Source organism: Geotrypetes seraphini, chromosome 3, assembly GCF_902459505.1.
Source record: "Geotrypetes seraphini chromosome 3, aGeoSer1.1, whole genome shotgun sequence".
NCBI classification, from domain to species: Eukaryota; Metazoa; Chordata; class Amphibia; order Gymnophiona; family Dermophiidae; genus Geotrypetes; species Geotrypetes seraphini.
The window spans coordinates 278,771,084-278,788,530 of record NC_047086.1 but is presented as its reverse complement, the minus strand read 5'-3'; the positions used below and the strand labels follow the sequence as shown (position 1 = coordinate 278,788,530).

General features: G+C 42.8%; 1 protein-coding gene across 7 annotated transcripts in view; it reads right to left on the bottom strand.

Moving 5' to 3' along the window:
• LTBP1 (latent transforming growth factor beta binding protein 1) overlaps window positions 1–17,447 on the bottom strand; it is a 941,660-nt gene that overhangs the window by 122,846 nt on the left and 801,367 nt on the right. For 6 of the 7 annotated variants that reach the window (XM_033937066.1, XM_033937071.1, XM_033937072.1 and 3 more), the window contains one exon: window positions 11,892–12,014. The exons of the other annotated variant lie outside the window; for it this stretch is intronic. In XM_033937066.1, the coding sequence (XP_033792957.1) occupies window positions 11,892–12,014 (123 nt within the window). The remainder of the gene's footprint in view (window positions 1–11,891; window positions 12,015–17,447) is intronic. 7 annotated transcript variants of the gene reach the window in all.

Below are 17,447 nucleotides of genomic sequence, written 5' to 3'. Positions count from 1 at the left end.
CGAGTAGTGGCCCTTTACACCAACCCTCTGCTTCCTGTCTGCCAGCCAGTTTTTGATCCATCGGTGGACCTCCCCTCGCACCCCGTGATTCCATAGCTTCCTGAGCAACCGCTCATGTGGTACCTTATCGAAGGCTTTCTGGAAGTCTAGGCAAATTATGTCTATGGGTTCACCTTTGTCCACCTGGCTATTTACCCCCTCAAAGAAGTACAACAAGTTTGTGAGGCACGACCTACCCTTGCAGAACCCATGCTGGCTCGACCTTAGCTGTCCATTTTTTTTTTTGATATGATCACAGATGCTGTCCTTAATCAGCGCTTCCATCATCTTTCCCAGGACCGATGTGAGGCTCACCGGCCTATAGTTTCCCGGGTCGCCCCTTGAACCCTTCTTGAAGATGGGCGTGACATTAGCTATTTTCCAGTCCTCCGGGATCTCTCCAGTTTTTAGGGATAGGTTGCATATTTGCTGAAGTGTCTCTGCTATTTCATTCCTTAATTCCTTGAGCACCCTTGGGTGAATGCCGTCCGGACCTGGCGACTTATCGCTCTTTAGCTTGTCTATCTGCCTGAGGACATCCTCCTGGCTCACCTCTAGTTGGACCAGCTTGCTATCTTGATCTCCATTTTCTATTGCCTCTGGTTCCGGAATGTTGGATGTGTCCTCCCTCGTGAAGACCGACGTAAAGAAGTCATTTAACTTGTCAGCTATTTCTTTTTCCTCCCTCACTACTCCCTTTCTATCCCCATCATCCAAGGGCCCCACTTCCTCCCTCGCTGGTTGCTTTCCCTTTACGTACCTGAAGAATGATTTGAAATTTTTTGCCTCTCCCGCTAGTCTCTCTTCATATTCCTCTTTGCTCTCCTAACCACTCGGTGGCACTCCTTCTGGCTTTCCTTGTGTTCCTTTTGGTTGGCCTGCGTTTGGTCCTGTTTCCATTTTTTGAACGATGCTTTCTTGTCACTGATCGCCTTTTTTACAGCAGCCGTTATCCATGCTGGGTTCTTTATTCGATTTTTCTTGCACTCTTTTCTGAACCTGGGGACGTACAGGGAGATCAAAGAAAAATGGTGCTGGCCTGATCCCCGATGGCAGCAGTGAGAAGGGAAGGGAAGCAGGTTGGGCACCACTGCTCTAGACGAGCCACGAGCCACACTCTAGGCAGAACAGTGGACCGCCCCCCCCCCCTTGGTACGCCACTGGAGCAGCAGCGTGTCTGGCTGGCTCGTTCGTTCAAAGCTGCGGGTGGCGGCTCCTTGCGAGATCTGTGCCTGCGTCTGAAGCCTCTCTGATGTTGTGACATCATAAGAACATAAGAAACGCCTTCACCGGATCAGACCGAGGTCCATCTAGTCCGGTGCTCTGCACTCGCGGCGGCCCATTTAGGTACTCCTTTTTGGAGACCCGACATTACCGTATCCCTCAATATGATATGCAAGAAGATGTGCATCCAACCTGCGCTTGAATCCCAGTACAGTAGTCTCCGCCACAACCTCCTCCGGGAGTGCATTCCAAGCACCCACCACTCGCTGTGTGAAACAAAACTTCCTGACATTTGTCCTGAACCTGCTGCCACTCAGTTTCAGGCTATGACCTCTTGTCCGTGTCACATCAGAAAATGTTAGCAATGCTGCTTCTTGGTCTATTATATCAAATCCTTTTAATATTTTAAAAGTCTCTATCAAATCCCCTCTCAGTCTTCTCTTCTCGAGGGTAAACAATCCCAGTTTCCTGAGTCGTTGTTTATAGCTCAAATGCTCCATTCCTTTGACAAGTTTCGTGGCTCGCCTCTGCACTTTCTCCAACAGAGTTATATCCCTCTTGAGGTATGGAGACCAGTGTTGGACACAATATCAGAGAGGCTTCCGATGCAGGAGTGGATAGCGCAAGGAGCTGCCAACCCACGGCTTTGAACGAACGAGCCGGCTGCTGCTCCAAAAGGAAGAGAATGATCGCCTCCAGACCGCGGGCCGCAAATAAAACCTGGAGAGCCACATGCGGCCCGGATGCCGCGTGTTTGAGACCGCTGCTCTAGGGTATACAAATTCAGGGCTTCCAGTCTCTCCTCATACGTCTTCTGGTGCAAGCCTCCTATCATTTTCGTTGCCCTCCTCTGGACCGCTTCAAGTCTTCTTACATCCTTCGCCAGATACAGTCTCCAAAACTGAACACAATACTCCAAGTGGGGCCTTACCAATGACCTGTACAGGGGCATCAACACCTTCTTCCTTCTACTGGCTATGCCTCTCTTTATACAGCCCAGCATCCTTCTGGCAGCAGCCACTGCCTTGTCACACTGTTTTTTCACCTTTAGATCTTCGGACACTATCACCCCAAGGTCCCTCTCCCCGTCCGAGCATATCAGCTTCTCTCCTCCTAGCATATACGGTTCCTTCCGATTATTAATCCCCAAATGCATTACTGTGCATTTCTTTGCATTGAATTTTAGTTGCCAGGCATTAGACCATTCCTCTAACTTTTGCAGATCCTTTTTCATATTTTCCACTCCCTCTTCGGTATCTACTCTGTTACAAATCTTGGTATCATCTGCAAAAAGGCACATTTTTCCTTCTAACCTTTCAGCAATGTCACTCACAAACATATTGAACAGGATTGGCCCCAGCACCGAACCCTGAGGGACTCCACTACTCACCTTTCCTTCCTCCGAGCGACTTCCATTAACCACCACCCTCTGGCGTCTGTACGACAGCCAGTTTCTAACCCAGGTCACCACTTTGGGTCCTAACTTCAGCCCTTCAAGTTTGTTCAACAGCCTCCTATGAGGAACTGTATCAAAGGCTTTGCTGAAATCTATGTAAATTACATCTAGCATATGTCCTCGATCCAGCTCTCTGGTCACCCAATCAAAAAATTCAATCAGGTTCGTTTGGCATGATTTACCTTTTGTAAAGCCATGTTGCTTCGGATCCTGTAACCCATTAGATTCAAGGAAGTACACTATCCTTTCTTTCAGCAACACTTCCATTATTTTTCTAATAACTGAAGTGAGGCTTACCGGCCTGTAGTTTCCTGCTTCATCCCTGTGACCATTTTTATGAATAGGGACCACATCCGCTCTCCTCCAATCCCCAGGAATCACTCCCGTCTCCAGAGATTTGTTGAACAAGTCTTTAATAGAACTCGCCAGAACCTCTCTGAGCTCCCTTAGTATCCTGGGATGGATCCCGTCTGGTCCCATCGCTTTGTCCACCTTCAGTTTTTCAAGTTGCTCATAAACACTCTCCTCCGTGAACGGTGCAGAATCTACTCCATTTTCTCGTGTAACTATGCCAGACAATCTCGGTCCTTCTCCAGGATTTTCTTCTGTGAACACAGAACAGAAGTATTTGTTTAGCACATTTGCTTTTTCCTCATCACTCTCCACATATCGGTTCCCAGCATCTTTTAGTTTAGAAATTCAATTTTTCATCTTCCTCCTTTCACTAATATATCTGAAAAAATTTTTGTCTCCCTTTTTTTACATTTTTAGCCATTTGTTCTTCCGCCTGTGCTTTCGCCAGACGTATCCCTCTCTTGGCTTCTTTCAGTTTTACCCTGTAGTCCTTTCTGCACTCCTCTTCTTGGGTTTTTTTATATTTCACGAACGCCAACTCTTTCGCCTTTTTTTCTCCGCCACTAGTTTGGAAAACCATATCGGCTTTCTTTTTCTCTTGTTTTTATTGATTTTCTTCACATAAAGGTCCGTAGCCATTTTTATTGCTCCTTTCAGCTTAGACCACTGTCTTTCCACTTCTCTTATGTCCTCCCATCCTAACAGCTCTTTCTTCAGGTATTCTCCCATTGCATTAAAGTCCGTACGTTTGAAATCTAGGATTTTAAGTAACGTGCGGCCGCTCTCCACTTTAGCCGTTATATCAAACCAAACCGTTTGATGATCACTACTTCCCAGGCGAGCACCCACTCGAACAATAGAGATACTCTCTCCATTTGTGAGGACCAGATCCAATATTGCTTTTTCCCTTGTGGTTTCCGTCAAAACAAAACAAACAAGGTGGAAACAAAAAGGGGTAAGCTACCTGTGTGCCATCTGCCCCAATAGTTCTGTTGCTCAGTATTTAAGATGACCCTTTTATGAGGGAATTTCTCATTATTCCTGACCCCACCAGGCAGGTGATAGAAACAAGACATCTGACTAATCAGGCATGTCTGAAACAGAAAGCAAGCTAGTATACATCTGACAGGGCGGGCGTCAAGATTACCATTCTTATTTACAAGAAAGAAAATTAGCAAGTTAAGAACCTAATTTTTCCTTTTTTTAAAAAAAATTTAATTCTTTATTGATTTTTCAGACTACAAATGCACAATAAATGATTCACATATTTGTACATTACATAATAAGTGCAACAAAACTTACAAATACTACTGCACAATGAAATTTCCCCCACCCTCCCAGCTAATACACAAATATAACAAAACCTTCATGAACTATTCATAAAATCCATGATCAATTCCAATTTAATTCCCTTCCCTTACCCCCCCCAAATAATTTTTCCTTTTTGTGCAACAGAACTGATAGTATTGACCAGCGGGATTTATCAGAACAGTCCTAGGTTCCTAGGATGGAACAGATAAGCTTGCTGCCAGCACGGAAGAACCAAAGGTGGTGTCCAGTCAAGATGCGACATCCACCCTGTAAAACTTAGTAAATGTGTGGAGGTTAGACCAGATGGCCACCCTGCAAATCTCTGCAGGTGAAACTTCTGTAGACTTTGCCCAGGATGATGCCATGCTGTAAGTAGAATTTGCCTTCAGCGCCACTGGAGACTTCTTTTGACTTCTAACAAAGGCGAAAGATTTGGCCATCTTAATCCATCTGGATATAGTTGCTTTAGATGCTGGTCTTCCCTGCCGTGCCACATTTGTAAGTACAAAGAGGTGATCAGAGAGCTGGAACTTGTTGATTACCTCTAGAAAACAAAGCAAAATTCTTCGTACATCCAGAAATTTCAACACTCAATCTGCCTTTTTCACTTCCATAGATGTGAAGGCTGAGACGTACCTCTTGGTTTACATGAAAACCAGACACGACCTTTGGTAGGAAGAAATGAATAATTTGGATTGAGACACTAGCCTCTGAAATTCGAAGATTGGACTCCCTGAAGGACAGAGCCTGCAGCTCTGACACTCTTCTCGCCGACGTTACAGCCACTAAGAAAACTGTCTTAACCATCAGATCTATCAGGGATGCCTTTTCCAAAGGCTCATATGAGGCCTTCATAAGGGCCCGCAGAACTAGATAACGATCCCAAGATGGAAAGGGCTGACGCACTGGAAGGCAAAGACATAAGGTTCCCTTCAAAAATCTGGAAAAATCCAAATAGGACGCCAACATGTGCTTGCTGAACTGTGCTCTGAAGAAGGAAAGTCCATCTATCTGTACTTTGAGAGAGCCAACTACCAAGCCAGATCTTCCTGCAGAAGGCCAGAACCACCAAAACCATTGCGGTCACCGTGTCCAAACATTTTTGCTCACACCAATTACAGAAACACTTCTAGGTTTTTGCTTAAACCGCTAACATGGACTGCTTCTTATACCTCAGGAGCATGGCATAGTTGAGTTGAATAGCCTTTATGCCCTAAGGCTTTGCGCACAAGAGCTATGTCATAATACCAAAGCGTTCTTGATTCTCCAGGACAATGGGACCCTGAGAGAGAAGATTCTAATGATAAGGAAGTCTGAAAACCTTGTCCTTCTGCAGACATACCCGAAAAGAAGGGCATTGATTCCACAGTCTTAGATTGGTTCTCGAAATTCCTACGATCTCGCTCATACACTGTTCATATGAATGGCACCATGTCATCTCCTTGGAAGCTGTTATGCGGAGTCCAGCAGGGATCACCTCTGTCCCCTATTCTTTTCAACATCTATATGTCTACTTTGAAACTGTTCCAACTATCTCCCTTTGCAACATTATATACATATGCAGATGACATCTTTGTCCTTTTTGAGATTAGAGTCAAATCTTACTAACCTCGCTGAGAACATAATAGCATGTATAATGAAACTTCAATCCTAGGCCCTCACTGTACAAATGAAACTGAATGAGTCCAAAACAAAACTACTTTGGCTTGGCCCACAATTAGATCAGCTACCCTCACTCATTTCCTTACCTTCTGGACCCACACTGCAGATTGAAATCTCAAGCAAAGTCTTGGGTGTCATTATAGACTCTACACCTTCATTTAATGACCATCTTAACTCTCTGGTAAAAAAAATATTTTTTTAGTTTCCACATGTTGAGAAAAGTGAGATCCTGTTTCCACCAACAACATTTTGCTGTCCTTATACAAGCAATCATTCTTTCTAGGTTGAACTATTGTAACTCCAGCTATCTAAGTCTAACCAAGAAAAGCCTTCAAAAAATTCAGCAGATCCAGAATAGTGCGGCTAGATTGATCTTTGTAAATAGCAAATTTGATCATGTCTCCCCGCTTCTGTCAAAACTTCACTGGCTTCCAGTAATTTCTAGGGTGCACCTTAAATGTGCCTGCCTAACATTCAAGATCTTGCATGGCACTCTTCCTCCTCTAATTCCACTATCTTGGAATTCTGCGAGACCTGATGCTATCAGATCCATCCAAAAACTTAAACTATCTTTCCCCTCATTACAAAGCTTATCTATGCTGGAAAATTAGGGAAATCTCTTTTCTTCAAAATCACCGAGCTTTGGAATAACCTTTCTAACCAGCTGCGGAATCTGGGCTCCTTCCAATTATTCTGAAATCATCTGAAAACTTGGCTATTCTCAAAAATGTAAATTTCGATGCTCTCTTTATAATCACTTATTCTTATTATGTTTTTTTTCCTTACTTTAAAGCTCATGTAAACCGTGCCGAGCTCTATCTTTATAGAGAGGATGTGGTATATATGCTTAAGGTTTAGTTTGGAAAAGCGTCGGTGGAACCTTCTGACGCTCAGAACCACCACTTGCTACAATAGATGACTTTCTCAGATGCCTCCAACAAGAGCAATTGTTGTTGAGGAATTTCCCGTTGGAGATGCCGTGGTGAGTATCCTTGGGCTAGATGTTATTCTGAGCCCTGACCTTAGGACTCTGCCTCTACAGCCGAAGCCGCAAGGAGTTAGCTCACCACGAGACCAGACTACCCCTTAAGAGGAAGTTTTCTCGTCTCAAGAGGCCAGCTCGCTGGTGGAAACAACCTCTCTGAATGGACTTGTGGCTGGGACATCTCAAGCTACTGAGGTACAAGGTTTTCAGGAGGTAAAACAATCTAAAGAACTGTATCTTATTACACCTGAAGCAGCTTTTTCTGCAGTTAAACCCCCAGAGGACACCCTAGATGCCCTCTGGGATTTGGTGGCGAAATCTAGGTAATTCTCTTAGTCCACAAATAAAATACATAGATAAGGAACTAAAAACTCAGAAAGAGAAAATTAAGTCCTTAAAACAGGATTTGACTTTGGTGACAGCAGATAATCAGAAAATGGACAAAGAGATAATTACAATTAAACAAAATCAAGATCAAATTGTAAAAGACAACATTATCTTGAGGAGGAAGCTTGAAACTCTTGAGAAACAGTAATCGTGCCAACAACCTATGTTTCATAAATTTCCCCAAGATTTCCTCAGTTACTCCTCGTGATATGATCAAATGCTACTTTATGGAGGTATTAGAAATATCGGAAAATTCCCTACCTCCCATTATGAGTGCTTATTATTTACCTACAAAGTCTCAAGATAACCAGAACTAGGATCGTGACCATCAGGAAGGTCCTTTGGATGTTACTGCAATATTAGAAGAATCCGATAGAGAAGCAGCTACCTCAGCTACTCTCTTGTTGACTGTTGCACTATCCCCTGATAAGGACTGGATTCTTTAATTGTTCTTTAAGAATAGATTTAAGGACTTCCTGGGGTCCAATATACAGATATTCGAGAGAAATGCAGAAGAGGAGATGAGAATTCTTAATTCTGAAACCGTGGGTGACCCAGATAGGGGGTCTTTTCTTTCCTCGGTACATTGCAAATGCATTATTAGATACCGCTCTTTAAAATATGCCTTCATAGATCCCTCTCATTTAGTTAGTTTTCTCTCCCTAAAACGCTTGGAGAATGAAGGTGTAACAGCTCCTATATAAATAGATTAAGCTCTTTGTTGCAGCAGCAGATATACTTATTTTGAATATTAATATTAATATTTGAATATTAATATTATGTTCTAGTAAATTATTGTGGGGGGATCACTGCTAGGGGTAAGTAACCTTGAACGAGACCTGGGGGTGATGGTAGACAGAACAATGAAGGCTTCGGCACAATGTGCGACGGCCACAAGGAAAGCAAATAAAATGTTGGGCATCATTAAGAAGGGTATCACGGCCAGGACGAAGGAAGTCATCATGCCACTGTATCGTGCAATGGTGCACCCGCATCTGGAGTACTGTGTCCATTACTGGTCGCTGTACCTTAAGAAGGACATGGCAGTACTTGAGGGAGTCCAAAGAAGAGCGACTAAACTGATAAGGGGTATGGAAAACTTCTCATATGCTGACAGGTTGAAAAAGCTGGGGCTATTCTCCCTGGAAAAGCGGAGACTTAGAGGAGACATGATAGAAACCTTCAAAATCCTGAAAGGCATTGAAAAGGTAGACAGGGACAGATTCTTCACAATGTGGGGAACCACAAGTACAAGGGGGCACTCGGAGAAATTAAAGGGGGACAGGCTTAGAACAAACGCTAGGAAGTTCTTTTTTACCCAGAGGGTGGTGGACACATGGAACGCACTTCCAGAGGCCGTGATAAGCCAGAGGACGCTACAGGGCTTCAAGGAAGGTTTGGATAGGTTCCTAGAGGATAAGGGGATTGAGGGGTACAGATAGAAGTTGAGGTAGGTTATAGGAATAGTCAGGGACCACTGCACAGGTGATAGGCCTGATGGGCCGCCGCGGGAGCGGACCGCTGGCCGGGATGCACCTCTGGTCTGACCCAGCGGAGGCAACTTCTTATGTTCTTATGATTTTTGTTACTTTTTGGATCATTTATGAGGGCTTGAGTGTAATTAAGTAAGTTTTATTTCCTCATATGTTTGATGATTTTTTTAAAATTAATTTTTATATCTTAATTACGCTTTCTGTACAAGACGTTAACACTTGGAATTAATTTGGAAATTTAATATATATAAATAAAAAAGTACTCTGCCTGTCATTGGCCATGGGGGAAACACATGGAGGAGCTTCTCCACAGTCCAAGCTTGGATTAAAGCATCTAGCCTAGTGCTTCCGGTCTCGTATTTTCAGCTGAAGAAACAAGCCACCTTCTCATTGAAGGCTAAGGCCATGAGGTCGAACATTGGGTGCCCCTAGCACCTGACTATGCTGTCAAAGTCCCTCTGAGAAAGAGACCAATCCAAGGGATTCAAGGTTTTCCAGCTTAGGAAGTCCACCTGCACATTTTCCACCCCAGTGATATGAGTCACCGAGATGATCAAAAGATTGGCTTCTGCCACCGAATGAGCAGGTGAGCCTCCAAGCTCAGTGGTGCACTCCTGGTGCCTCCTTGCCTGTTTATATAGACTACTGCGACTGCGTTGTCTGAGAAAACTCAGACTGCCTTTCCTTCCAGGGCACTGCCTAGAGTTCACAGAGCTAACCATATTATTCTCAGCTCCAAGTGGTTGATCAACCACTTCCTCTGAGATAGGGATCACTGCCCTTGCAGTAGATGTCCCTCGCAATAAGATCCCAAGCCAAAAAGATTGGCATTCTTTGTCAGAACTGCATACTGGGAGAAGCGTAGCAGCATTCCCCTGGTCAAGGACTGTGATTCCAGTTACCAATCCAGGCTGCTCCATGCCTTGCCTGACCTCAGCAGTGGGAGGTCCAGGGAGTCCAATTGCGGATACCACCTTGAAAGGAGCAACTCCTTAAGAGGGCGTAAATGTGCTCTTGCCCAGGGTTACCATAGATCCCAGCAGTTGAAGATACTGTCAAGCAATGCAGGCCGGCAGACCGCAAATCTCCCGAATGTGCCTCACGAGCTTTGTTTTGCGTGCTTCTGGGAGGAAGATCCTGTTCTGTGCCATCTCAAAATGGATTCACAGGTATTCCAGAGACTGAGTAGGGATCATGCGACTCTTGGACTACCCAGCCCAATGTCTGTAGGAGCTGGACCACTTAATCCACCGCTGTTGCTCCCTCATCTCTCAAGTGTGCTCTTATGAGCCAATTGTCCAGGTAAGGATGCACCTAAATTCCCGCTTTGCAGAGGTGCATTGCCATCACAACCAATCACCTAGGTAAAGGTTTGTGGTGCTGTAGCTAGGCCAAAGGGAAGAGCAGAGAATTTGAAATGCTTGTCCAGAATATGGAATCTCAAGAACTTTCGGTGAGCCAGAAAGATGGGAATATGCAAATATGCCTCTGTTTTTAAGATAAGACTTTCAGAACACAAAAGTAATATTAAGTGTGAGAAAACCAATGCTCCCTTGGTTAAACACTGTTTACAATCTTCAGATTGATTTGAAGAGTTAAGAGCATTAATAATAGATTGGGTCATTTTAGGATTGAGAGGGGGAGCTATCTGTAAGTTTATGGCACAGCGTGAACAAAGATGGATTTATTGATTAAACTCTGTTGAACCTGTTGGTTTGAATTTTAAGATTAAATGGCAGCATTTCTGCTAAATATGCTAAGAACCAGAAAGGGTTTTTTTTTGTGAACTGAATACAGTTTTATGAAACATCTTCCAATTGAATTTCCCAGGTCTGTGAGAGCACCAATCGAAGGACCCCACGTTATGGTTCCTAATTGGTGAAAGCCATGTCCTGTCAATGTTCTAGTTTAATAAGCTGCCATACTTGTGAAAAGATTGAGAAAGTAAGTCTATGAAAAATCTTTTTAGTGTTAAGCTATTTAGGACCCGTAAATGTATGAAAAGTTATGGCAATTTTCTTCAAATGCAGTTCCTGAGGTTTTGTTATTAAAGATCTTGGAAGGAGGTGAAGAGAGAGAGAGAGTTGAGGTGTTGGAGGAAAGAAGGGAGAGGATATGCTGATGAAGGGGGCAAGAGAGGCGATACTGGTTAGAAGAGTGAAAATAAAGGGGGGAAGAGAGAGAAAGAGAAGATGCTGGAAGGAGGGAGAGCGGAGAATTAGCAAAAAAAAAAAAAGCAAAAACAAAAACCCTATAGCTTAATAGGATGAGGGAGATGGAAAGCTGTAAGTAGAAGCAGTTAGAGATGCAGAAAAATAAATGGAGGAAAATTGAAAAGAAAAGGTTAACGTCAGAGATGGATGTAAGAGAGAAAGTAAAAAAAGGAAGAGAGAAAAGTGGCAGTTGGATTGGAGACCTTGGAAAGAAAATTAAGAAAAGACAGAAAAAGCAGAAACTGGGATAAACATGAATAAAATGGCCAGGCAACAAAGATAGAAAAAAAAAATTATTTTCAAATTCATGAACTGAAAATGCAGTTTTACTGAACATTTACACTGTTTTCTTTTCCAAAGTGTAGAGTGCTGTTTCTATGTCTCTTTCTCTGGTGTTGCACTGCATACAATGTATAGCTTCTTGAGGTTTAAGTTTAATTTTTGTCTACATTTATTTAAGTTTGTGGTTGCTTGTAGTTGCATTTTCCTATGTAGGGACTTTGTTGTGAAGCATATGCATATGTATGTATGCATCACAGATCTTTTTATTAAGTGTAGTGACTTATGAGATAGTTGATGGGGAAGGAGGGTGAGCAGTCTTTATAGATGAGTGTCTAACTTTGATTTATATTCAAGTCAAGCTCCTCCCCTTTTTTGGGGGGGAAAAGGATACCTCAGTTTATATTTGAGTATATATGGTAACTTGTTACAAAAACTGCAAAATAAAGTAACACAATGAAAGAAAATTAAAATTTTAATGACTATACCTTTGCACAACTTCTTATCATGACTCAGCTCATAACCCTTGTGACATGTGCATGTGTAGGAGCCTTCAAGATTTAAACATTCACCATTAGCACATAAAGAGGCTTCTTGGCATTCATCAACATCTATAACAAAATTAGAAAGTGAAAATGAGGCCAAATTTATCATAAAAATGGTAAATTGTGCATTTCTCCCCTTTTTTTAAAATATATATTTTGCTATATTAAATAAAGGATTTTAATTAATGATAAACTTTGAAGCACCTAACAAGCTACAAGGCAACTTGTAAATTAGGATGGCTGTCACCAATGACTGGATTCTAGGATATTAAAGAAAACTGATATAAACAGATTTGATGTAATTATGCATATACAACATTATAAAAAAAATTATTTGACTATTCTCTGTTTATGTCTATCCCAGTGGTTCTTAAACCTGTCCCAAATGGGTTTCGTTGCTCAAAGACATTCTTCAAATAATACTAGATTGGCATTTCATATGCTAAGTATCAAAAACAATGAATGATCCTGCTTTCTCTGTGTCTTTGGATGCAGAGAAGGTCTTTGATCATGTGGAATGGACTTTCATATAACAAGTGATGCATTGGATTGGTATAGGATCCAGATTTATACAAATGATTCAAACCTTGTATAGTTCCCCCTCAGCTAGACTATATATTAATAATATATTTTCGGAGCATTTCTGTCTGGAGAGGGGAGTTAGACAAGGGTGTCCCTTATCTCCTTTGCTTTTTGATATTGTTTTGGAACCCTTGTTGTTGGCTATACAGTAGGCAAAGGAGATATAGGGGATTCCTTATGCAGGTCGAGAATATAAGATCTCTGCATATGCAGATGATATCTTACTTCATTTGAAGAATCCTGAATCTACCATTACGCATTTACTGGAATTGATTGACAGATTTGGTAAATTTTCTGGCTATAAAATAAATTGGAGTAAATCGGAGGTTCTTCCATTAAATGTGCATTGTGTAAAACAGGGGTGCCCAACACGTCGATCGCGATCGACCAGTAGCTCAGGAAGGCAACGCGAGTCGATCGCGGAGCCCATCCCGGGCTCCGTGATAGACTCGTGTTGCCGTCCTGATCTATCGGGCCGATCAGCCTTCCTCTCCAGGGTTCTCTCTAGGGCCTTTTAGCTGGGCGATCCGCCCAGCTGTCATCTGCTGCTGCCGCCGCTGCTGAACATTAAAAAAAAACAAAAAAAAACGGCTTGGAGATTTCAGCCCGTAGCGAACTTATGCTCCGTGGCTCTAACGTGTGTGTGCCGGCTTCCCTTCTCTTCCCTCCGAAACCGGAAGTTATGTCCGGGGGGGGGGGGAAAGAAGGGAAGCCGGCACGCACATGTTGAGAGCCCTGAAGCAAGCGTTCGCTATGGGCTAAGGCGGGAGACAGCTTTTCTTGCTGCCGGGTCCTGCCTACTTTCTGTTTCCGCGTAGGCAGGACCTGGCAGCATTTCCCCCAATAGGTCGATCGCGATCTTGGGACAATCAGCCTTCCTCTCCCCGACGGCAGAATTGACGTCTGGGAGAGGAATGCTGGTCGGCCGAAGCAGGAACAGCTTGGGGCGGCGTCGGCTTTCGGGCCTGTTATTGGTGGTGGTTTGGGTCCTGGTCCCCGATGGCAGTGGCAGTGGCTTGGGGGTGGGCAGGGAGAAAGAAAGAAAAAGGGCAGGCAGGGAGACAGAAGGAAAGAAGAGAAACAGAAAAAAAATAAAGGGAGGCAGAGAGAAAGAAAGGGCAGGTAGAGAGGAAGGAAAAGTTGGGGAAGGGAATGAGGTCTGGAGGAGAGGAAGCATACAGGTTAAAAGAAGGGAAGAAAGATTGGATGCACAGTCAGAAGAAGAAAGTGCAACCAGAGACTCATGAAATCACCAGACAAGGTAGGAAAAATGATTTTATTTTAAATTTAGTGATCAAAATGTGTCTGAATTTATATCTGCTGTCTATATTTTACACTAAGGTCCTCTTTTACTAAACCGCAATAGAGTTTTTTAGCGCAGGGAGCCTATGAGCGTCGAGAGCAGCGCTGGGCATTCAGCGCAGCTCCCTGCGCTCTAAAAACTGCTATCGTGGTTTAGTAAAAAGGGAGGGGGGTATATTTGTCTATTTTTGTATGGTTGTTACTGAGGTGACAGTGCATAGAATCATCTGCTTTGACCTCTTTGAAAAACCCTGGAATAGGAATGATAATTAACATTTTCTATGCGTACAGTGTGCGTTGTGTTGTTTTTTAATTTTATTGTTGGTAGATCATTTTGACTTGGTCATTTTAAAAGTAGCTCGCAAGCCCAAAACGTGTGGGCACCCCTGGTGTAAAAGACTATTCGATCCATTCCCATTCCTTTGGAAGGAAGAGGGTATAAAATATCTAGGTATCGTGATTCAAAAAACATTGGAAGACACGATGACAGTAAATGAAAAATCTTTGTTGCTGAAAGTCAAAGAAATATGTGAGCATTGGAAGCCATTACATCTCTCTTGGTGGGAGAGAGTCCAAACTGTCAAGATGATGATTTTGCCTGCAGTTTGCTACCAAATGAGTATGTTGCCAGTTTATTTTCAGGGGTCCTTTTATAAGAAATTGTTTGGAATTCTCACTAAATTTATTTGACTGGGTAAAACGGCTAGAATAGCTTTAGTATCTTTGCAAAAACCAATTGTGGCAGGTGGGGGTAAATTTTCCAAATTTTTATAGATACCATCAAGCTTTCATACTGTGTCAGGATATGTATTGGATCCTTCCTGAAGTCTTGGAGCATCTTCTGGACTGGCTTTATTTAGAATGGCAACTTATGTCCCCATTACGGTTTTGTCATGTGTTGAGTATCAAGTTACCCAGAATATAGAAGGACAATAGCATTCTTTTTGCCACCTGGAAAACCTTAAAATTTATTGATAGTTTAACACCTATATCAGTACAACAATCCACATGTCAGTCCTTATGGTTGAACTCCAAGATTCAAATTGGCAAGTCTAAGATCCTCTGGAAGCAATGGCTGCAGGCAGGTATACGTACTTTAGATGATGTGTTATCAAATGGGAAAGTGCTTGACTTTTCACAACTGCAACAATCATTCGGTATCACAAAGTCTAAAGCAGTTGAAGCATGCCATTCAGAAGGGGTTCCCTGACTGGCGCAACTTCCAGACAGATTTGCTTCCAGACAGATTTGCTAGGGCATCAGGCAGCCAAGTGGTATAAATTAATATCTGAATAAAAAACTTAAAACTAGTCTAAGAGACATTTGGAGCATTGAGATAAAGCAACAAATTTCTGCTACTCAATAGCCATGGATTTGGACTTGGTGGATGAGATGTACAGCATCAGCATCTATGAGATAAACCTGTTTTTTGAGGTTTTTTTTGTTACACAGAACTTGCTGGACCCCTGTTTGTTTGCAAAAGTTAGATAGTTCTAAGTCTAATAGATGCTGGCACTGTCATCTTGAAATAGGGACACTGGATCATTTGTTGTTCTATTGTCCTTTGATACTCAATTTTTGGAAATCTATATGGGGACATATTACTTTGATTCTGGAGACTGAGGTTCCGCTGTCGTATGAAGCGGTAATCTATGCGACATTATCTCCTATACCTCCAATAGATAGACATAATAGCAGATTACTTGGTATAATGACTGGGGTAGCCATGCAAATGGTCATTAAAAATTGGATGAATTTTGACAGATTAAATTTCACTTTTTGGTTGAATTCATTATGCTTGTGTTATAAATACGAGAAAATGAATTCTGAACAAATGGGTAATAATAAGTTGTTTAAACTGACCTGGGGTCCATTAACCAATTTTATTAATTTTAATTAAAGGGTTTATTCCCATGTTACTGGTTTGATTTGCACATCCATGGAAGGGGGGTGGGTGGGAGGGAAAGGGATATTATATCAGGATTTGTTTATTAATTACATTTATGTACTGTTGTATGGTTTAATTGAATAAATTGGAATAGGGTGGGTGGGAAGGGTGAGAAAATGATTTCTCATGTATTTATTGATGGATGGATGTGCTGTTTTTCAAATTATTTGTATGTATTCCTTTATGCACTGTATTTAGACTGAAAAATTAATAAAGATACATATATTAAAAAACCAACAACCTGTCCCGAAGGACATCCAGCCAGTCGGGTTTTCAAGGTATCCATAATAAATATACACGAGTCAGATTTGCATGCCTGTCATAACATAACATAGCATTTATATACCACAAAACCTTATGGATCCTTGCGGTTAACAAATTTTTAAGAAAACCTGAACATCAACAGCAAACTATAAAATAAACTATTTCCAAACATCTCAATTAAATAATATCACAAGAATTTTGCATATAATTAAGTTTTTAACAATTTCCTAACATTCACATAAGATATGGATGTGGAAAATAGCCACTGAAGGTCGGAATCCCAAGTAGCAGATTGATACGAAAGCAATCGATTATGGTATCTTTTATAATGACATCTACGGTAATAACTGATGAAAAATCAAATAATGTTGATATGCATGAGGAACATCTACAACTGGAAAAGTTAAAATGATCAACTAACTAGATACCCTGGAGCATACCATACTGGACCTTGTAACACAAACATCCCAATTTAAACAGCACCCTGGCCTTAACAGGGAGCCAATGAAATTCTCTATAGCATGGGGATATATGATATACTTTTTTCAATCTGAAAATTAAACATACTGCAGTATTTTGAATCAATCAAAGTTGATTAAAGTTTTTATGAAAGTCTCCCAGATGTACAATATTGCAGTAGTCTAGAGTAGTCTCAACACGTGGTACGTGTACCCTTGGGAGGTACACAGCCTGGCCTCCAGCGGGGATCCCTTTCTGCTGCCTGCCTGCTGCTGAAGCTGCTGCTGGGGATTCCTCCCTGCCCACCCGCCGCCGGGGATCCCTCCCTGGCAGTCTGCCCACCCGCTGCACCCCCCCCACCCCCGAAGCCAACCCTGTTACTCTGTTGGAGCCGAACTGGCTCCCTCCTCCCCCAGCAGCACTCCATGTAGGGACACAGGCAGCAACTCATACACTGTGTAGCTGACCAGGAACCTTCTCTCTGATGTCAGAATTGACGTCAAAGGAAAGACTTGTGGGCCAGCCATGTGCAGTGTGTGAACCACTACATGTGCCGTCTCTGCACAGAGTTGCTGCTGGGGGTGGATGGAGCGACTCCAGCTCCAACAAAGTAACAGGGTTGGCTTTGGGGGTTATGCGGCAGGCAGGGAGGGAGACCGGCAGCGGCTTCAGCAGGGGGATGGGATCCCCAGCAGTGCCTTCGGCTTCTGTGGACGGGTCAGCTTTGGGGGATGGGGGTGCGGGCGGGGCAGGCAGGGATCCCCGGCGTGCAACTTAATTTTGTGACAAAGCTGGAAGGCATGGAGGGGGCACAGAAGGAAGGGAAAGGGCATGAACATAGGACACAAGAGAGGGAATAAAAAGGGAGAATTGATGGGCATGAGTGTGTGAGTGAGAGATGGTGCACATGGGGAAAGGAAGAAAGGAAAATTGGGCAAAGAGAG